Raw genomic sequence first — 23,003 nt, forward strand, 5'->3', positions numbered from 1 at the left:
TCCACCGTACATAATTCTGTTCATGTGTTCAGACTTTCTGCTCTTGTATTCTAGTGAATTGCTGGACAAATGTGACCTGTGCTCGGGTCTAAAAATGACTCTTTGCTTGATCTGCTCGCAACACAGGCAGCTGCTAGCCAGGAAAGAAGTGCTTTGTTTTCAGGGGTCACAGGCCTCAACGTTTCTTCTGAGACGTGGCAATAGAGCTGCAGCACATCCTCATGGTTTAAGGCTGTGAAATCAATGGAGAGAGGAGGAGGAAAGGACTCAGAGAGCTCGGTGACGATAGCAGACAGGATCCAGACGCCTGAGCTAAGCCTCATCTCAACAAAGATTTACATTTGTTTGTGCAGACAGCCTCTGTGGCCCAACCTCACACTGTTAAACCTGAAGCACACACAGACACAGGATGCTTTTTTAGTTTATCTGCAGTTTTCCAGTTTAAGGTGTCGATGAATGTAGTGATGAAAACAGACTGTAGACGTTCAAATTCTTTAGTTTCCTGGATCATTTGATGTTTACAGTGAGTGTGCACTCATTTCAGTTACATGCTGCACACCAGAAAACGATGTTAGGTGATCAGTTTCTTTTTTGCTATTACATTTATTAGCCATTATTTATTTTAATAAGCAGAGGTGTTGACTATAGACGCTCATGTAGGTAATCCACACAAGAAAAGCAAGAAACATTAAAAATAGGACAGAAATGAGCTCAATCCCCAGAGAACTAATAACACATCTATATAATAAGAGTGTTTTCATCTGTGTCTAATCACCTGAAAATAAGAATCGTTTCTTTAGAATGAGCTCTTTGCATCCACAGAGGGAGCGGCCTCCCCCATCATGTTTCTACATGGCAGGGGGGGGTTACAGTCTGCAAGCTCACCGCTAGATGCCACTAAATCCTGCACACTGGTCCTTTAAAGGAATTAAATTCAAGAAGTTTTAAGGTGTATTATCCGTCTGAAACTGTTTGGTTATATGAAGTGAAACAATCTGACGTCGCCGCAGAAGCTGATCTTGTTCCTTTAGCATGTGGGACATTTGTGGACATTGAAGCTCTAACTCCGCTCTCTCCTGCCTCCTCAGAACCAGACAAGGGGCCACAAGAGGGAGTACCCTCAGTTGGCGGTGCAGGAAGTGACATCATCAGATGGCGCCTACATCGGGCAGCACTCCCAGGGCCTGGGAGGGCAGTACGCCGACTACTTCAAAAGGAAGAGGCTCTAGTATGAACCAAACCACCTTAAAGCCTAAAGCTTACGGAGGGAGGCGCACACAGCGTCTGCTGGATGTCACAGCTCCCTCTAGTGGCCTTTCTGTGGCAGCCATTTTGCATCCCTACTGTAGGTATTGAGTTTGATAGAATTTGGGGTTGCAAATGGCTCAAGTGAAAGTAAGCCATAGTGCTCTTTGATCCTGGCACTTATGTACACACACACACACACACACACACACACGCACACACACACACACACACACGGTGTTGCTTTTGTCCTGTTCAAGCCTTAACTCTTTAACTTAAACCGTTGTTCCTCAGTGTGTCAACTGTACTTAACTAATATTATCTTGTACATTTTTTCTAATATAATGTAACTTAAGTATGCTGTATCTGTACGTATAAGCTGCTTTTGTATTTGCAGCCAGGCCACCTGTCTGCCTGCTCAAACTGTCTTAGGACTGGTCCTACAGTCAGCCGTCTCCCTGTCCGTCTCCTTTGAAAAGACAAACTGCGTCTGTTGTTGCACACTCACGCTTTGATTAATCGGTCCAGCTGAATCCTGTTTGTTCCCGCTTCTCTTCCTTTTACTGCCCAGGTTCCTCTTTTATATCTCCCTGCGGAGAATTAGAATGCGTGCGTGCTTATGTGTGTTGATATGCTGTTTCTGTAGGAAGCGTCAGCCATTTCAATCCCGAGGTTTGGGAGCACATCAGGAAAAAAAAGGGCCAAAACCAATCAAAGCCCTTAATTGTGGTGACTTACAATAGCTTCCCTCAGTGAATGGACCTTTCACAGAAAGACTGGACAGAAAATCAAAGGCTGGTGTAAATACCGTGTGTAATACAGAATATATAAAGCCATGCGTAACAGACAATATCATATTTAATGGATGTTTCCCAGCTCTTTGGTGACAGAGTTGTACAATATGAATGAAAGGAAAACATTAACTACGCATCTTTTTTTTTCAATATATGCTGTTACTTATTTGTAATATAATAATATTCCAAGGCAATTCAAGTCACTTGTTAATATTGAATCAGATTGTGTTGACTTACATGTAGTTATCTGCTTTGGTTTTTAAAGTTTAAGCCAAATATTAGGGCACAGTCCTTTCTCCCTCCTCCCCTCCTCTCCTCCCCCCTCCTCTCCTCTCCTCTTTACTGTAACACATTACAGACGTTTTGTGGAAAATGTGTTGGGACTGTAACAGGAGCTTTACTTCCATTTCCAGCTGCCATTAGTATTACAGTATTACAACATAAAGGAGTAAACGTGTCCTGAATCTATACTGCATACTAACTCAGAGCTGGTTTTGAGCGTGTTTGCATACTCAAATCACTCAGTATGCGTTCAAAGACCCTTGTTCTTTTTTGGTGTTCTGTTGATGGGAATTGAGGAGCCGCCCACAGATGGTGAAATTAGTGGTTGATGGTGAATCGGCTCCAGGAACACCTGAAGCAGGAACCATGTTGCTGTCTCTGAAGTTTCATTGGTTAATAGTCCAAAGTGGTAATTTGACGGTACATTTGCACACGTTGAATCATTTCTGATAAAACTTTATGCAAATATGTAGATTTTAGAAGTATATTTGGTGAGTAGTATGAGATTGGGACACAGGGACTGTACGATTCTCAGAGTGCACTGTTTTATTTTCTTGCTCGTCACATGCTCCTATAACAGGCCACTGTGCATGTGTATTTCCTTTTTAAGTTTTTAGGGGAAGCAGAAAAGAAAAACAAACGATGGATGCTCATCACTGTCAGACAGCTCTGTGTTTCAATGCGTCGGCGTGGACTTTGGGTTTGTTACGTGCACAGGCCTCTTCTCCGACAAACCGGCAATAACTAAGGCTCCTTCTGCCGTAGAAAGATGAATGTAAGGTGTTTATTTTGGCTTGGTAAATGTCTCTTTGTATTCTGCTATCTGACTCCATATCACGGAGCAGAATATTACTAATGTCGCCATGGCAACCACGCTCACACACCGGGAAGCCCAATAGCAGGTGAGATCAGATAATTCATGCACATCAGTTTCCGATAACAGCTGCTTGTAAACAGAATGTGTGGTAATGTACGGTGGCCTGCAGGAACGCTTGTTAAGTACTAATAAAATGGCCGAACATTAAACGAAGGGCAATGCATCTCCCCATCGCCTCCTCGCCGACTGTCTAGCTGTCTGCTCTTCATCCGATTACATGTTTGCTAACTCGATTTTCCTGTCGTGTGTCCCGGTGTCACATGTCTCGCTGTCAGTTCAGAGGGAATCATTTTTAACATGCAGCTGGGACACGGTTTGAACGGTGCATTCATGTTTTATGGAGGATGTGAATGAAACAGAAAAGGAAAAAGAGCCTAAGAATGGCAATAAGTGGAACATTTATTCTGCTTTTTGTGTGGTCTTTGTGCCATTGATTGCCTGCATGTGTGCACATATTCAGCATCATGAACCATGTCACTTTGTTGCATGCAGCGGCTCCCTTCCCTTTTCCTCTTGTATTATCATTTTTCTGTTTGGGAGGCACTTCTCCACTGTGTTTTGCAGATTAATGGAGGGTCTGCATCTGTTTTTACTTTCACACTCATTTTCATACACCGGCGCCTTACATTTGCCTAAATGGTGAAGGCAGAATCTAAATTCAGATGGTTGATGGTGTCCTGCGTTCCCTTGAGTACACTATATGTATTTTGGATATTAGATGAATCTTATATTTAGCTTATAAGCCTTGTAAAAGTTCATCAGCTTTTACCTTTTCTTCCTAATTTGTCTTCAGAATATCACAAAGCTTCTATTTAGCACGTATTTCTCTCTTCACTTTCCATTTATTTGAATTTTACTAACTTGTATTTGCACTATTGTGGCTGTCTATTTCCTGTTGGACGTCTGGTGACTGAGCTTGTCTGAAATGCTTTTATTTTGGTGATTTTTATCTTTTTGCGGGCCTGCACAGAACTGTTGAAGTCACATCAATTTCTATTTGACCGTTTTGCTTCACATAAAATAACAAGTGTAACTCCAAATTATCACCTTACAACATTTTTCTCAGTCCATCTTAGCAAGTGATTTCTTTGATTAACAGCCCTCAGATTCTGCTCTGAGTACGAGTGTTGACTTGGGTTCAGCCCGTTAACGAATACAGTAACTGTCACATTACAGGAAGAGCATGGAAGAAACATTCAGTCATTTGAAATGCAGCTGGGACCTCAGGTGTAATTCAGGATATCAGTGTGTAGTCAAGCTGCGTCGGTCTGTAACTTAAACACACCTTTCCTCACCTTCTCTGCTGTGCTGCTCCAACACCAAAACTGTCTGTTTTCTCAGACTGATCTATTGATTTTTCTGTCTTGAAATAGCAACTGAGGCTCATTTTTGGGGAAAAGCGAAAGATGCAGTTACTCAGCATGCTAACACACAGTCAGATCTACTGTCACATGACGTCGCTCTCTCTCCATCTGTGGCTGTTTGCAGAAGCCGTTCTGCCTTTTCTCCTCTTCAGCAGCTCTTTTAATTGATTTTTTTCCCCCTTCACACTGTACCACTCAACGTGACCCCACCCCCCCACCCCCCGAATCAGCTTTATGATGACGTGTTCTTCTGGACCACTCGGCTGTGTGGTCTGGCCTGGAGCCACAGTTTGATTTGCTTCCTGGTGTGAGTGGATGAAAAGTAGCCGGCTGGACTCCAGCGCTCTCTTCCTGTTCTCACCTCCACCTCTCTATAAGTCTCTGTCATGTCTGTGTGAGTGTGTTCAGAGCAGAGATGGGGCCGGTGTGTTGGTGAAACAGCTGAGGCAGCAGATTTCAGACAGCGCCGTCCGCTCGTCTGTTTTTCCCGTCTGTCTGTCGTCCTGACTGACTGTCGTCCACTCCAACTGTCTGCCACGGTGCATTCAGGTACTAAAGCCAGTAAGGCCTGAATTATTTTAGTGGTGATGTGTCAGCTTGTTCTCTGCATGATGTCTCACTTAAGTTTACATAGAAGATGTTTTGAGAGTCTGAGAGGACAGAATCAGGAGTTTCACTGATGCTTTGTCACTGAACATGAATGAGCTTTAGGGCTTCCTTTGATTGTCAAGGCTCCACTCAAGGCTGACACACACAAAAAAGCCAGAGCCAGAGTCTTCCTCTTTCCAGTGGAGTCCAGCCACTACTACACCCCTGATTCCAAAATGTTCCTGAGCCCATGTAGTAATATCCTTTTGTACAATCATGTGTTCACAAAGTGGTGAACCTCACTCTGTCCTTGCTTATGAATGACGGAGCCTCTGGCAAGTCTAATGGGCAAGTTAGAGCTGAGAGAAAGTAACCATTACAAAAGCATATTCTGCTGCTTTTTCACCATAAAACTTCCATGTGGCTTCTTTGAAGTGAGGAAGAAGGACAGGGACATTGGTGTGCAACATGAATCTCAGCCAGAGCGACACACACAACAAACTGGGTTGGTGAACAAGAAATCAGCTCAGCTCAGGTGATTTTATTTCTCCAAATGAATCTGACAGAATGGGCAGTGATGCTGCATTCACTGTACCCAGTTACACTGTAGAGTTAGAGCTGCAGCTCACAGTAAACCACTTGTTGGCACCATTGAACTAACAGTTCCCCCTTTTCTCTCTCTCTCTGCCTCGCACATGAAAATACAGACCTTTTCCCACTGACGGTTGGATTTGTTGTTGTGTGCAGCCCTGAGGTTGTTGTCCTGATTTTACTTTCACAGTGTGTGTGATTTCTGGTGGTTTAGCTGCTGTTTGACATGCTTGTTTCCTGTGAGGAAGGTATGACAGCCAGTATATATGACTGTCCTGCTCAAGCTGTTGTTTGTGATGATACACAAAATCAGAAATTTGTGCTCCAAACAAGGTTTACACTTTCTCAATCAGACCCCCTCTGCTCTCACATCTTGCCTCGCAGACCGAGTAGAGCTTGTGCAGTATTCATTCATGCGCTCGCTCACAGTAGTTTGGTTTCTGAGCCTCCATGTTACTGAATTGCAGATAGCGGGAGTTGAACTGGTGTTTACGTGGACTGCTTCTGAGTGTGTGTGCTGGAAGCAGTGGTTCGCAGGAACTGTAGCAGTGTGTGTGTGTTTCTGTGGGTGTAGCTCTCTAAAAATGTGCTCTTGGCAGGTAATGGGGATAAGGAGAGACGGGCTGAAAGAAGGAGAGAGGAATGGAAAAACAACTCCAGCTGCCTTCAGCTGCTCAGCCTGCAGAGGTTTCCTTTCTTTTCTTTCTCCTCTTCTGTCTGCTCACTCAGTGAAGACTGTTGATTATGTGTGCCAGACTCCTGCATGTTCACATACCTGTAGAGCTGTCACACACACACACACACACACACACACACACACACACACACACACACACACACTGGAAATGTCTCCTCTCTGCTCTGGTATTTGTATTAGTTGGACTCTCACAGACCATTTCTCTCACCGCTCTCCTGATGTGATCCAAATCTATATGAAGACATCCTTGCCCTCCTGTTTTTATGCTTATTAGTCTCCTCTGTGGAGCAAGTCATCCAGCCTCTTTGATGTCAACAGAGAAAAACAATCAGTTTGCGTCTCTGCCGCAGGCCAACTGACAAACATCGTTCCTGCCTCCCTGCTGAACAGATATCTGACAGCAGTCTAATTGTAGACGCTCAGATGCAGACACATAAGGTCACAGTTGGCATGATGCCTCCGAACGTGTCAGTCATGGGATGTGCAAATGTGCCGGCTTTGTGCAGAATAATCCCACTAAATCTGCCCCAATCACATTTAAAGGATAAAGTCGATGATATTGTATGTTTTTGTTATTGTCAACAAATCCCACACAGAGACCAACGACCTAAAACAGCTGGCCACTGCAGTTTTTAGCAAAGGCTAATCAAACAGGAAGAAATAGCGAATTTGTTTGGGACTATTTTCAGCTGTGGATGAACACATATTTGGTGCTTCAATGAGAATTGGCAGCAGCAGGAAGCATCTCATTAGTGCGTCGTCAGTATTTCTGCACAGTGAGCTCTACAGCACAGAAAAGATGAATTAAACTTTTGATTCAGAGGCAACACTTTTCAGATCTGTTCCTTTTTGATCTCCCCTCATTTTGCTGTATAGAGTATTTCCAAATCTATCCTTTAAATCAGCGGTCCCCAACCACCGGGGCCATTTGGTACTGGGCAGCACAGAGAGACTGAACAAGAGATATTTTATTGTCGATCAGAGTCTGAAAGAAGTTTTATTTTGAAAATCAGGTGCATCCGCCTGTGCCTCTGAATACATGTCAAACCGCTCGTCTCGGTCACGTGAAACGATAGTAAAAAAAAAAAAGTAATCCTACAAACTAGTAAAAATGAGTAAAAACAAACGTCTTTGGAGAGCTTCTTCGTAAAGGGGGAAGGCCAAATGACAGGAGAAGAAGAGCCTACAACCTCCAAGAGAAAGAACGCTGCATTTAAGAGACAATATCAGCAGTCCTGCTTAAAATACGGGTTTATCGCTTCAGGTGATTCTCACGCTCTAAGCCCGCTGTGCGTAATATGTGGCGACAGGCTCGCAAATGAGGCAATGAAGCCATCTCGTTGAAGAGAAACAAGCGCAGGGCTCCCACTAATTACAACTACTACATTCAGGGTCATGGTGAGTTGTATTTTTAATAATTTCCTCTTATTCGTTTCTTTGCCGGTCCGGCAAATTATTGCTTTACGTGAAATCGATCCGTGGCGCAACAAGGTTGGGGAGCGCTGCTTTAAATGAATCTACGATGTGGACGCGACCAGTGCCAAACAGCTCCATCAATGCTGGTTCAGCTTCTGTGATGAACAGTGGCTTCGTCCTCATTCGGAAGTCTGTATTTCTAAACATTTACCAGCAACAGCTTTTCTGTCTGTCTGAGTTTGAAGGACTCCCCAGGTGAGCAGAATGGCCCTGCAGACTGGTCCCTTCACGCGCCCCTGCAGGATGTAAATAAGAAAAGGCAGGAATAAATTCCACTGCTTGTTCTTGTTCGCAGCCTGGACATAAACAGATGAAGTGTCTGTGGGTGCCCCCTTTTCTTGTCATGCTGTGAGCAGATTTGTTCCTGTGTTTCACAGACGTCTGATTTAGTCTTTATTCTGCTTTTTCATTCAGTCTCCTCGACCAGTGCAGTCTTTCAGTCTCCAGTTTTGTTTGTAGGATGTACCAGCAGGGATGGTAAGGTGTTCAGAAAGAGATCTAAGACTGGAGTTTCCCTGAGTCTGTCACGTGTCAAAGCGAAGGCGGGGCCTGAGTGCAACACCTTTCAAGTTACTGCGGTTAACACTGGCCAGGTGTGGTAAAGCACCACCACCCTCCAGACTCACATCCATCAAGGTAGGCAGCCCGTGAGTCAGAGCACGAATAAGAATAACATCTGGACACTTGTTGCCGGTTCGTCACATCACGTATGTTTTTCTCATGGCAGACGTGTGTCATCCAATCAGATCGTTTGGAAATACAAGCTTAGTTTGTTTTCACGGGTGATTCTGTGGTTGCACGTGCGTTACAAGCCCTCAATGCACCTTACGTGACTGGTTGAACACCAGCCTCGAGTCACCGATGTTTTTGTTTTGTCGTTGTCTGCCTGCCATGCTAAGACGTGATACTGAAAGAATCAAGCCTTGACTCTTTTTATTTTTCCCTTCAAATGCTGAATATATCGTGGAATTTAACTGCAATATGATCTCTAAAGCTGCCTCCCTCAGTTTCAGTGTAAAACAAATAGTTGTACAGCTGGGGAAGAAAACATTTGTACGTGTGTGATTCGTTACCTTTGTACAGTATCAGAGCCTTTTTATTGGGGACTGTTGTCGAGCTGATGGTTGGACTGATGGAGAAAAGCTTCTTATTTTTCTGTGCCTCTCTGTGCCACCAACTAGACGTGACGTCCTCATGATGATTGTACACAAAGGGGCCCGGTTCCCCGACATCAACACAGCACAAGCAAAGCCTGCTCACACACCCACACACACCCCACACCCACACACAGGAAGTGAAGGATGCTCTTGAGTCTCGTGTCACGGTGGTAACCTGTTAGCGAGTTCAGGACAAACTGTTTGTGTGTAAATGCAGCCTGAGCTTAGTGTTGCTGGACTTTTTGTTGAGAGAAATATGATATTAAAATGCAGTCGATTTTATTTCATTTACATCAGAACAGAAAACCTTCTTTGTCTTGTAGAGTTGTGGATTTCTGTCTGCTTGTAGTGTTTACACAAACACAGCTGAGTCACTCCACGTTCAAACCCAGATCTCTCTGTTCTGGTGTAAACGGAGCCTCCTCTTAGCTTCAGTGCGTTGCCATTGTACCTGGATGTATCCTGCATATTACATGAGGTCGGTGGTGAGGCTGGATTTTGCAATAGTGAATGACTGTGTGTGTGCGTGTGTGTGTGTGTGTGTGCGTGCGTGTGCGTGCGTGTGTTGATTACAAAGCTTTGCAATACTCAAGTATTTCTGATTTTCTGACACATTTTGAAGGCTGTAGATAAATCTAGATTTGCTGTGCTTCTTGCTTTGTAAACAGTTTTTTGCTTTTTCAGTATGTGGATTTTTGTCTGAACTGAATTATACTGTAGATTTTGCAAAATTTTATATCACACTGACATTGCTATTGTTTTACTGTGAATAAGGTATTTCTAGAGCAATTTTAGCATGCCTACTTACAACTGTAATATATAGAACAAACTGTTTTCAGTAGTTAATAATATATTGCATTTGGACTGACACAAAGAACACAACAAACACTGATTTTATTTATTTTTTCATTGTGTATTTATGGATACTTTTACCTTACATGAATCATACTTTGTCTTATTTTTTTTGAAAAATATATATATATATTTCTTTTCACTTATTTTGAGCAGAAGGAATTGTCTTTTACATTCCTAAATAAAACATGGACTGAAGCACAACTTTGTCGACACTTTTTTCATTTTTTTTTTTTTTTTGCCCTTGTGCCAACAATCACAGTAAAGCCTGTAGTTCAGTTGCATTAAGTAAACTGACCATTTCTGAAATCATGATAATCTGACTGGGCGAGACGGCTCATGTTGACTGATGGATTTAAGGCCGTTCAAACTGTTTGACATACACACAAATAAAGTACACTCATACATTTTCTGGCTTATTGGAGGATTAAAAAGGAAACAATACAAATAAAATGCACATACATAATTCTAAACGTTATGTCACCAAGAGAAATTATACGTTTCAGAACAAATGAACATAGAACGCCATGTGAATAATCATGGGATTATTCTTTCTCACTTCAAACCCTGTTTACCATCTAAAGTCCTTCCATACACAGTCTGAAACAATGGCAACTGGCTCCTTTAACTGGCTGTTTTATGCAACATTATGTAAAGTACATTGACATGTCATCAAGTATTTGGGGCCTGTACAGTTTTGAAGGTAAGTGTAAAGCTACAAACAGTATAGAGAAAAAGTGAAGTGATGCTGCCCTCAAGTGTCTCTCACTGGTACTCATCTGAATCTCACTCCACAACTAACACAAGTGCTGCATTATGAGGACAGAAGTGCCACTAATCTGCTGCACATTAACGATCCGTTTCATTACATGATGAACTCAACTCAAACAATCAGAGGACCTGACAAATCTCCAAACAGTGTAAAAGGTGATATGAAGTGGATGAAACCGCATAAAAGAAGATTGGAGAACTGAACGTTGAACGGGTCCTTTCTCTGATCCGTGTCCATCTTTCAAGCTTCCATGAGTGAGAGCAACATCAGCCAGCAGTCCACACAATCGCAGCCCCTCAGAAGCCAAATGGTGATATGACCACACCGGTGCCGGGACCTTTGTTGCATGTCATTTTACGCCTCTCTCTCCACATTTCCTGTCTGCCTCTTCACCTCACTCTGCCCAATAAAGGTGAAAAACTCCATAAAATATCTTTAAAAAGTCCACAAAATTATAAGGCAAGACATCATGTGAGCGATGAGTCCACATGAGTTTGCAGAGAGCAAAGTCTGTTAGATACACTTGGAAGTCCTCTGTAAGATACACGGTCACATTAAGCATCGGCGAAGGCTACAAGATTCAACACGATCGACTGGTTTCATCCAAAATACTCAAACAACGAAATATCAGAATAATAGCAACAAATGAAAATGTTACAAATATGACAGGCTAAAATGAGTTGATTAGGACTAAAAGTCTTTATGACAAAGTTGTGGAAGGTTATCTGATTCTGATCTGATCCTGATTCTGATATGCGAGTATGAAGGAGGTTTGTGTGGAGCTCTCATCCTTCACCGCTGTCTCTCAGCACTGTGAAGCAGCACAAAGCAGTTGCTGATCCTGGGTCAGTTTTGCTGCCTGCATCTGGTCCAAAGTCGACACGCTGAGTCGCCTTCACTCCCAGAGCCTCCAGCGCTTTGAGGTTTAAAGGTCGTTCTGTGGCTGGAGCTGTTGCTGCATGAGGCTCAGCCCCTCGATCAGACGCTTGAAGGTGATCCTCCTCTCGGGCGTTTGCTCCCAGCACTTGCGCATCAGCTCGTACACCTGTTGAACACAAACTGTGTTAGACTGCAAAATAAAATGTAAAAGAAATAAAGAAATAAACCTCATGAGTAAGTTTTCAAATACAGCAGCTTGTACTTTCTTTGCCCGTCGCTGGAGACATCAACATGTTTAAATCTGCAAGTACAAACGGCTGCTGCTTTAACTTCCCTTCCCTCTAGGTGGCGCAGTTTAGCGCGTGTTAGCTTACAGGCAGTTCACTGAGGTGTTTTGCATCTAATAATGCTCGCACAGCAATTAAACTCCAAATGCAGCCTTCTCCCCCATCACTGTTGCTCCTAACCTGAGAGTCTTTCTTCAGAACATATTAAATCAAATCTGTGTCTTTGTTGTGTTGGTGCAGAGAAGACGGTTTCTTACAGGCTCGGGGCAGCCGTCAGGACGTGGCAATCTCCTCCCTTCTGTCAGCACCTTCACCAATCGGATGACAGTCATCTGACCATGAGTCCGACCAATCATACCAAGGAAGAGCTGCGTGGGCGAGGACAAGGACGGGTTACAAGTGAAAGCAACACTGTTCAATGCTGCCTCTGTTTTATGAAACATGAAAATACAGCTCCAGTGAAAATGGGCTAAAGAGAGTGACGAGTGCAGCTACAACAGCTTTTCTTCTCCAGCTTCTGTTACATCAAGTCCTTTTAACATCCGCTTAACCTGTGCAGGTTTGCATTACTGACCACCTTCCAGTAATGGTTACAGGTGGGTCGGGATTACAGTGGCAGCTAAAAGCCTGATGGAAATCAAAGATCTTCATGATAAACTCAGCTCTTTAGTGCTGGCACAGGCTGCAGGTTGGACACAGCTCCTGGTGGAGTCTGTCATCTGCTGCTCTGGCCAAAGACCAACACCATCTGCCTCATACAAATGACTGTGTGTGTGTGTGTGTGTGTGTGTGTGTGTGTGTGTGTCTCAGTGTGTGAGACATAAATTCAGCTCTTATTTCTGCAAGACTGGTACAGTATGTGTTATTTACTGTGGAATCATTATCCAAGCTTCCAATAATAAAGGATTAGAGGTATTTCTGCAATGAGGGGAGTACAGCACTGACCATCATCGGGCTCTTGGAGGAGTCGCAGTAGGTGATGAGTTCGTACATTGTGACCCCGAAGGACCAAACGTCTGAAGCAAGGTAGAACTTACAGTGAGTCAGACACTCTGGAGCATACCTGAAAAACAAAGCGTACTAGCATGAATACTTTGACTGTTACACTGCAGGTGTTTGCATCAATGGACCGTTTATACTGCACTTCGATGTAAATATCAGATTCAGTGTGTTGTTACTGAAATATGCTGCTTTAATGGTTTTAATACAGTATTCCACACCTTCAGGTGCAGTATGAACTGCAGACAGAAAAACAACACAGTCCAGATGTTCTCCGAAAGATTTCAGATTTTATTTTTTATTTTTTTGAGAAATAACTTCCAGCTCCGTCGCTCCTCTCCACTCACCAGAAGACCGGGCTGTCGTTCTCGTCTTTGACAGTGTAATATCCGTCGTTTTCCTTGATGCTCTTGGTGAGACCGAAGTCTCCGATCTTCACCGTGCTCTCGTTCTCCACCAGCACGTTTCGGGCTGCCAGGTCCCGGTGGATGTAATTTTGAGATCCCAGATAGTCCATTCCCTAAAAAAACAAATGGCGTCACTGTTCAACTGGTTCTTCAAGTCATTTTATGAGCACTGTAGATGAACTATGAGTGAGTGACAATTTCATTGCAACGGCCTCACTGTGATTGTTCTGCAAATGACAATAAAGAACTTAAATGAGCCGTTTCACCAAACCTGTCAGAACAGAGTTACGTCCTCTAAGCTTTTAATACGCTAATGAGTCTTAAACAGCTAACAGCAGCACCATAAACTCACAACCACCATTTGAAGGTTCCTGTTATTTCAAAACGTGACAATCACATGACTATCGTTTTGGAAGGTAGTTCACCATCAGGGTCCAAACAGGAAGTGTTGAAACATTCAAAACAGTTTGAGTGTGGGAGCTAAAATGACCTTGTTCACCTCCTGGGACAGGAGCAGCTAAAGACTGCTATCGTGAGACAATCTTGTGAAAAGAAACCTTTACCTTGCATATCTGGATAGAGTAGCTGAGCAGGGTGCTGAGGCTGGTATCCTTCTTGTGTCTGGGTAGATACTCCTTCAAACTGCCCAGTGGAACATACTCCATGATCAGCTTAATGGCCTGACCACCTGCACAGATGTACACATGAATGTGATCAGAGACAGTCACAAACTCATCAGTACGCACTGTGTTTTAATATAAAGACAGGTTGTGTGTATTTGTGCGTGTGGTTGTGTATACATGCTTGGAATATTTTATTATGTAGATGTTTCTGTGACTCTTTTAGGATTCTGGAAACACTAGTTTTATACACTACATGTATGCTTATTTAGGTCTGTGTGTAAAACAGTGGATCCAAGTAAAATACACTTGAAACTGAAACGCCTGTCTAGAAAGGACACCGAGCTACACATCAAGTGACACCTGCCCTTAAGGGCCACACTTGCCCATCTGTCCATAATATTGTTTAATATATGAATGCAGACAGCTAATTTAACACTAAAATATGAGTGATCAGTGAGTGCATGTGCCTTTTACACATGAAGAGCACATGACGTTAACACTGCAGACTGCTACCCCTGGATAAAAAGCCTATGACCTCCCAGTGCACCACGTCTGCTGAAAACAAACACGTGGCTTTCAATTTGTCTGCAGCTGAATAAAAACATGTTTGTGTTTGTGTCTTTTTGTGTATCCACTCTTTGTCTCTTACCTTCCCCTTGACAAATGCCCTTGTATTTGACAATGTTTTCATGGTAGAGTGCCTTCAGGATGTCGATCTCACGTGCGAGGTTGGTGCTCTGCTCCTCGCGGTTCTCTGGCTTTAGTGACTTCACTGCCACCAGTTCACCCGTTTTATCCCCCCGGGGATCATAGCGACACAGCTCCACCTTACCAAAGTGTCCCTGCATGAGGAACATGTGACGGATTTAAGTTATTTGGACAATCGAGTTCTAGTCTGCTTCCTGTGTGGGCCCAGTTGTTTCTTATCGTTGCCTAAATCACTTCAGTTCATTTGCTTGCCTTTGGTCTGTAGATAATGTGTTTTGTTAAAACCATACAGCTCATTTTAGGTTATGGATCATACTCCTGGTGGCATTTTTTAATAATAGTAACAGCTTACCTCTCCCAAATCTCTGACTTTCTTCAGGAATCTCTTCTCAAACACAGTTGGGTCCACCTCTGGTGTTGGCTTGGGTTTGATAGATGGGTCTGAGAGATGGAAAAAGAACCATGAGACATGTTGGGTAAAACATGTCTTTTCTTCTACAAGAGCACACTTGCGTCATAGGAAGTCCATTGTGGTTGGCAGTGTCAAAGTTTTCACCAGAATTTGTTGTGGTTATATAACCGTTCTCTTGCTCTGGTTTCCAAAAAAATAGCCTTTTTTAGGTGTGACTTATAGTGGATCAATAGTCTAGTTAAGGAGACTTTGTAGATGTCTTGAGATTTTAATGTAGGATGGTAAAAGGAGGACACTAAGCTTTTGATTTAATAAGTCTGACTGCAGTATCAAACTCGGGCCAGCAGGTGGAAGAACGGAGTCTATTATGCTGCCATGGGGCCCAGCCAAGGGGCAGATCAGTGATAATGCACCTAGTGAACTTCCTCATGAACATCTGAGCTGAGTAAACAACTCTCTCTCTCTTTGCACTGCACTGTACTCGGCAGCTGCCAGGTGAGATACAAAACATGCAAAGCTTTCAGTTTATATTCCAACTGTTAACAACAGCCTTGAATTTTTTAACCTGTAGCTGCTTTTTAGCCCGTTCTTCGGTGTGCACTCAATTTGAACGTTCAGGGAAACACCCAAACGGCAGAAAAGGCTGACGCAGTGACAATAAAGCGCTCAAGCGCAGAAACAAAGTGAGGTTTTGCTTCACAAATTGGACCCACCCCTTTCCATGAAAATACCTAACATACAATGTGGAGCAGATGAATTCCCCTCATACATACTCTTTTCCTCCAGCATGTCTATGTCTCTGACGATAGCCCTGAAGAAAGGTCTCTTCTTGGGGTCGTAGTTCATGCAGTGGGTCATCAGTTCAGCCAGCTCTCTGCAGTCTGGGGTGGCCAGCTGGCACTCTGTTTCATAAAACCTCTCCTTCTGCTCAGCACAAAGACAAAAAGGACAAAAAAAAAGAGCAATCAGATTTGAAATAAAAGAGGTGTGGCACGAGTTCGGATGTAGGTATGATTATATACGGTCATCGCCATCCGAAGGTCTCGCGTGTGCCCTGACCTCTGTGAGCTTCTTCTCTTTGAGGGGAACCTCTCCATCATAGCAGATCTCCCACAGGGTGGTACCAAAGCCCCACTTGTCAGCTGCGACGCTCAGGGAAGACACGCTCTTCACACACTCTGGAGCGATCCATGGGATTCGATGCACACACTCTGCAGAGGCAAACACAGTCAGCTTCAGCAAATGTACATCAATTAAGCACAGAATTGTTTCAGTAAAGATGATTACTGGAGGTGTGTGAAACACAGAGGAAGGAAAAGAATGTGATGAGTGACACTCGGAGTGATGGGATCCTTCACAGGTGAACCTAAACATGTACTCACTGACCTTCTTACACACAAACGCCTTCCACAGACTGAAATATCATGATAAATGAAAAGCTGTATTGATACCACACACAAAGCTGTATTGATACCACACCGGCCCCGTCTTCATCAGGTCCAGGTCCTGCCAGCGCTCGGTGGCACCTGAAGAGGCTCGACATCTTCTCTGATCCACATTCTTCATATCCACGTTTGCTTTTTACTTTACTAATATTGTCATTCTTTTTCAACATATGATAGTCTTCTTTTGTAATACTGTTGTTTTTCGTTATGTACGGCATCCATTGCATGTCTGTCTAGGGTCCCTCCTACTGTGTGTTGCTCTTCCTGAGGTTACTCCCTTTTTACGTTTACTATTTTTTTGTCCACATCTTGGGGTCTAATGATACTGGAAAACTTGTGATTTTGTGCTATCTAAACAAAAACTGCCTTTACCATCTATATTTATCTATATCTATAGTCATGTTCTTTACAGAAATTAGCAAACTAAGACTTGTTATTCTCAAAAGGAAAAAAAACACTATGTGGAAGTAATGGTTGGGCGTTGTCATAGGTCTGAGCCAACATTCACCATGCTCCAAATACCAGGAACCATCAGTGAAATACAGTACCGCTCTGACAGGCTGACTGGGCGAGTAGCAGGCTTAAAATGTTGACTGACTGCATCCCCTGAATCTAAAAAGCCTTGCCATCGGCTGTCTGAAATATATTACTCTGACAGGAAGACAGGCTAACTGATTGGCTGACCTCCGCAGTTGGCTTTTCGGCTCCACAAATCCATAAGAGGAAGAGTGTATGTTAGTAAGTGCATGCAGCTCAGACTGGCACGCAGGATGACTGACTGGTGGGAAACAGGAGGAGGAGTATCGAGAGGAGGGAGCGGGGGGGGGCTAAATGGGGAGAAGGGGGGAGATGGAGACAGAAGTGGGAACAGAAAGTAGATAATTGAGTGAAAAAAGAAAGCAAAAGAAAGAAAGTGAGGAAGTGATGAATGGATTTGAGGGTTGGAGTAAAGTGATCAGAGATTGCTGGGAAGCAGGCAAGAGGGCTCCCAGTGGGTTTCTCAGCACTTTATCCACTATATGTTCAATCAAATCTATGTACAAGGACATCAATGTGTAACTGGAAGACTGATTGTTCTGCAAAGTGGTGGAGACAGAAGAAGAAATGTTAAGAGTTCTGGGAACAAGGGGGGAGGGGGAGCATCCCCAGGGGTGTGCAGCAATGGACATTTGCACAGAAACATTTCCAGTCCGCGCTGTGGTTTGCCAATCCATCTGCACAGCCACACTGTGTTATATCACACAGTTTCTACCTCTAATAGACAAACAGAAACATGAGGCGGCCATTTGAGGGGAACTGAGCAATCTGAGAAACGTCCTTGTTGTACCATCCACCCTGAACTCACATCTAGCTTTTATTAAACAAATTACAGTCAGAGAGGGAAATGTGCCCAATGTGTTTTAATTATGTGGCAAATATGATTCGTGTTACTGACAACCTCTGCTTGATCAGAAAGGTTTTTCTTCTTCTTCTTCTTCTTTTTTTACTCATTTAAATTTAGTTTTTTTGTGAGAAGAGACGAGGTACAGAAGATGACATTGAAGCAAAAAAGACGATCAAAATAAAGACAGAAATCCAGCTCGGACACGGCAGTGCGCAACACTGTAAAATATCAGGAGATGAGCAAGAAGCATAATTTGAAATAAGTTTGGTGTGCCTGACCATCAAACCGATGGGAGACCAGTGTCAGTGTATGTCACTATGTGTGTCTGTAGTTGTGCCATTTTCTGAGTTTTCATTTTGGTTTCACTGCCATTTACAGCTGACTGGAAAGGAAAGTGGAAGTTATTGAGAAATTTTCCATGGTACTTATCGTCTAAACGGTTAGGTTTCACTTTTAGCAACCCCAGGAGAACAAGACAGTATGTGCATGTCTGTACTTTGTACTCACCCTCTCTGGTGAGTACTGTCATTGGTATTCCTGGGTCGCTGAGCTTGATGAAGGGCCCCCCCTCATCGGCGCCCAGTCCGTCTCTGGCCAGCAGGATGTTTTTAGCACACACAAAGCCATGGACCAGCTTTTTGTCCTCCTACACACAAGATACAACGAATGTATTACATCACAATCAGAGGGACAAATCTACAGATTAACTTGATAAAACTGACTTAACATGGTGCAGGTAAATCCATGGATGCATACAGGACTTCATTGCTTACACTCCTATAGTTTGTGTGTTTGTGTATGAGTGTTTTCTCACCAAGTAGCTGAGAGCTGCGGCCAGCTGCTTGGCCACCTGGAACTTCCAAGGCGTGCTGAGTGGGCTCTGCTGTCTCCTCATAAATAAGTCCAGCGGTCCTAGCTGGACAAACTCCTCAACCATGATATCTGATCCACGCAAGCACAAAGAGAACATCAGGTTTCATAAAGGGACCCACACGCTCACACATGCATACACACACAGTTCTCAACGCGCACTTACTCTCCTCGTGGTGGACACACACTCCATACAGCAGCACTATGTGTTTGTGGGACACTTGACGCATCATACTGGCTGTTTCAAAGAAGGCCTGTCGACACAAAGATAAAGATGACTCAATACGTAGCACACTACAGAAACCTCCACGGTCTGATTGAACTTAGCTTACAGCATGGTTAGATGTTACCATGGACGTCTTCATGAGACGTGTACACCATGGTGATGTACAAAGATCTACAAAGTGAGTGCCTCTCACCAGGGAGATGTCCCTGTGTCCAGAACCCAGCACCTTCAGGACCACCTTGACTTCCTGGAATGATGAATAACCGGCATCTTCCTCCTCCTCACTCTTGACCCTCAGTGTGCCAGAGTAGATGTTGGTTCGTGTGCCCAGGCCAAGGTGCTCCTCCTGGTGTAATCAGAGCAGAGACATCAGAGCATTACATAAAATAGTTGTATCCACTATCCAAACTGTGGCTGCTACAAGAACAAGCTGGGAAAGAGTCTGTTTATTCCAGGTGTGCTGGAGGATAAGCAACATCTGCTTATGCACCCTACTTCGAAATGAAAAGACAAGTACTTATGGGTAGATAGATGTAAGTTCAACTGTGTGCTCTGCGAGGAAAATATGCAAATACGTCATCCCAAATGTCTATTATACACACATACATGAGACATGAAAGTTCACCGAGTCAAGATAATGTCAGCACAAGTCTGATGACACTAGGCTGCCTTTGTATTCGAGGAATTCCTTTTCCTTTACACATAATGACTGTAAATTATAGAAAACGAGATGATTAAATCAGCTATTAATGGCATAAATTCAACTGTGTGGATTAATGCAAATGTGAGGAAAAAAAAAATAATGTGCATACTGTAAAAACATTTGTGAAATGGAAACCTAGATAATGCAAATGCAACGGCCTGCAATACTGCCCCAAATTCAGCTGTTTGTGTGTTGACTAAACTGTGGTATGGTTAGAGGCTGCAGTTAGTGCTGGTCTGGTATTAGCACTAACATGCTGCACACTGGACGATTAAAGTGTCACGTAAAAAAAAGGCATCTACAACAACTTTGTAATACATTATACTGATATACATTTTCATTACTTCTTTGGAGAGTTTCACATCTGCAGACAGTGTGTAACTGCATTACATGAACTGCAGTATGATCACAACATCAAGACAGACTTGAAGATGAGGAGGTGTACCTGTTCAATCTCCTCCTTGAGGATGCGATGGAAGCTGAACTGACTCTTCTGTTTTGGTGTCTGAGGGGCCGGGGCTCTCTCTTTAGTGACCACCAGCAAGTTGGATATCTCTGCAATGCAAACACACACACACACGCAGGCCATACCAGGGTGTTTATATGAAGTTATGCATGTTACAAAGCACATATCATTCACATTACAGCTGACCATTTTCACAAGTATGATACTGCTACAAGATTCTTCTTTGTCAATCAGGCTGCAGAGACAATTGCGTGTGTTTGGTAACCCCTCACAGAAAATGTCACGTCTGCTTGTAATGCTGTCAGGGCCATGTGAATTTAACACCATCAGCAATTCAGACTAATCTGAAAAATCTGCACTACATTTGCATGACAACAATGAACTCTGACAACAATAAAGGCAGAAATGATGTTGACACACAGTGAAGTGAATGCGTCTTTCGCAACATGCAAGAATGCTATCAACGCTCATACATGCATTGGCATTCAGCATGAAAGCAAAACTGTGTTTACATGTGGTAAAACGAGCTCTCAACAATTACGTCAATGTGGCAATGATGTGAATAGCTATTCGGGTCGGGTTACCATACCGATTCAGTTTATTTTTTGTATATACAGAGCTTTGTGTGGGAGGATGAAGTCAGAATGTGTCTTTGCATCCGTACTATATGTGTGCGTGCCTGTGGGTGTCTAATGTTGTGACAAAACCAGCACACTGTGGTTTAAGGGGGGAAAAGGTATCTGCACTCCATCAGCATCACCGTGAAAGACTGTGAAGAGCACTGTTAAGTAACATGCAATCTGTGTTTCCATGCAAAACCCAAATCAACATACACCCACACCTACTGCTGCACTGCACCCACTCTTTAAGCCTTTGACACAATCCAAGCCTAACCTTTATCATTTAGTCTGAGGCTAGGTCCAGGACACACAAGTGCCCACTATCAAACCACACAGTCCTTCTTTCACCCATATGCCATCATATGATTAATGTATAATAATTTCATAATAAAAACCATGCATAGACCCCAAACAACAATAAGTAAAAGCAAACTGCATCATATTCTCAGGATGTAGGCATATCAGCGTGTTATCGTTGCAGCAAGGATGTTGAATAATACATTATAAATATTTTAACAGGGACAACAATACAGCACTCCAGTCTTTTATCTCCCTCTAAAGCAGACATTGCCCAAACACTGATCCTAAAAAGTCATGCCTTATGATAATAATCAACACCACACAACCTCAACAAACAAGAACCGCTCAACAAATCCATACACACATGTTAACATGGCTCCACCTTTCCCTGAGTGAGGTAAACACAAGAGTGTTAGTTTGGCTCCGGAAACCCACATTTACAACTCTCTTCCTCCCTGACACCATTTCACACAGACAGCCAGACACGCACGTTCTTCATGCCAGCTTCTCCTATCTCAGTTTGTGAGAGACACAAACACACACACACACACTTTTACTGTCAAGAGCAACTCCACTCTAAATCTTGCATGGAGGAGAAGCTTTTCTTCACTCACCTCTATGGGTTGAAAGTTTCAAGTCTGTTTCATTTCTAACCACACCCAATGTAAGAGTCAGGTGTGGTCCACAGCTGAGTGTTACCACACCCAGCTGTGATGTAGCATTGCAAAAAGTAGTGCATAGAGCAGTGCTGTACTGCACATGGTGTGGACTGAGGACAAACACCTTGATGCCAGAGCAAGGCGGATTGTTAGTCTGCTGTAGCATCTATCTGTTTCAAAAGTGTGAACGTTGCAGACTCGTCAAAGGGTTTTTCTTAAGCATTTGTTGTTGCTTGTTGCATTGACCTTGCAAGTAACCTTAGTCATGTGGTGCAAATGTTTTCAGGGAATATGTTTTCACAAACATCGTAACAGACAGATGTCCCACTTATATAAATCAAGTGTGCATGCACTGCAGGGGGGGTAAAAAACACGCCACTCTGTCCTGATAGCTTTTATATGCACATTTTCAGTATTTATTAATAAAGCTACTTGCTGTAAAACATACAATTACTTAGGAGTGAATCATCACAGGATCTCAATCATTCTGGCCTGTTTCTATCCCCCGGTGTGTGCACATCTCTTAATAGTGCCCCTCAAAACCAGTCTTTTAGCATATCTATTACAGTTCTTATGATACTTTTTCCACAACTGCTTTAAACAGCTTAATATTGTAGCAGACCCTACATGGATATAAAGATATAATTCACCAAAACTTGCTTGTAGTGTGTTCAGCACAAACTGTTTTTGGTGTGTAAATAAACAGCCGCAGAGGGTTACTAGTCTTGTTAATCCCAGTTACTCCACCAGTGGGGACTCTGACTTTCCGAGCCTTTTCTAGCTTAGTAAATGTGTGGTAACTGTGTGCCTGTCTTTATTTTGGTGTTGGGTGTTACTGCATGTGCCTTGTAGTAGATCACCATGGCACTCTCTATGCCTAAGTTTACCTCTTGGCTGTGGAGGGCAGCAGTGCAGCAGCTGGAAGTGGAGGTTGTCTGTGCGAAGACTTTGGCCCTCCAGGTGCTCCAGCAAATCCCCGAGAGTGGAACGAAAGGTCTCAGTGCCATGCAGGCAGAACCCATCAGAGGCCACTTCAATCTGGAAGTTCTTGTACTGACGCACAGGACGAGACTCCCTCAGGTCGAGCTGGATGCAAAGGGAGAGGAGAGTTTTTAACTGGGACACAACAAATTGGCAAATATGGAGGATCAGGAGACTGAAGGAGAGATCAATGAGCAATCTGGAAACTGAACATGAATGAGGAGGAGCAGGAACAAACAGAGAGATTCTGTCTGTTCTCTGAGAGAACCCAAGGAAAAATGGAAAAGGGTACTGAACTTGTTTAAAGCTAATGTCAATATCTTAAAAACTAAACAAAAC

The 23,003-nt window shown here is 43.3% G+C and overlaps 2 protein-coding genes across 2 annotated transcripts in view; one reads left to right on the plus strand and one right to left on the minus strand.

Moving 5' to 3' along the window:
* raver2 (ribonucleoprotein, PTB-binding 2) overlaps positions 1-3,261 on the plus strand; it is a 77,393-nt gene extending 74,132 nt beyond the window's left edge. Inside the window, exon 16 of the mRNA XM_076724240.1 lies at positions 1,089-3,261. Within this exon, the coding sequence (XP_076580355.1) occupies positions 1,089-1,229 (141 nt within the window). The 3' untranslated portion in view covers positions 1,230-3,261. The remainder of the gene's footprint in view (positions 1-1,088) is intronic.
* Positions 3,262-4,141: 880 nt separating this feature from the next.
* jak1 (Janus kinase 1) overlaps positions 4,142-23,003 on the minus strand; it is a 36,469-nt gene continuing 17,607 nt past the window's right edge. Inside the window, exons 11-25 of the mRNA XM_076724239.1 lie at positions 22,571-22,769; positions 20,084-20,193; positions 19,129-19,281; positions 18,876-18,963; positions 18,654-18,781; positions 18,347-18,485; positions 16,070-16,221; positions 15,784-15,934; positions 14,951-15,039; positions 14,540-14,732; positions 13,831-13,955; positions 13,208-13,380; positions 12,807-12,924; positions 12,119-12,229; positions 4,142-11,740 (exon numbers count right to left, since the gene is read on the minus strand). Coding sequence (XP_076580354.1) covers positions 11,621-11,740; positions 12,119-12,229; positions 12,807-12,924; positions 13,208-13,380; positions 13,831-13,955; positions 14,540-14,732; positions 14,951-15,039; positions 15,784-15,934; positions 16,070-16,221; positions 18,347-18,485; positions 18,654-18,781; positions 18,876-18,963; positions 19,129-19,281; positions 20,084-20,193; positions 22,571-22,769 — 2,049 coding nt within the window. The 3' untranslated portion in view covers positions 4,142-11,620. The remainder of the gene's footprint in view (positions 11,741-12,118; positions 12,230-12,806; positions 12,925-13,207; positions 13,381-13,830; positions 13,956-14,539; positions 14,733-14,950; positions 15,040-15,783; positions 15,935-16,069; positions 16,222-18,346; positions 18,486-18,653; positions 18,782-18,875; positions 18,964-19,128; positions 19,282-20,083; positions 20,194-22,570; positions 22,770-23,003) is intronic.

The sequence above is a fragment of the Chaetodon auriga genome, chromosome 3 (assembly GCF_051107435.1).
Source record: "Chaetodon auriga isolate fChaAug3 chromosome 3, fChaAug3.hap1, whole genome shotgun sequence".
Classification (NCBI taxonomy): Eukaryota; Metazoa; Chordata; class Actinopteri; order Chaetodontiformes; family Chaetodontidae; genus Chaetodon; species Chaetodon auriga.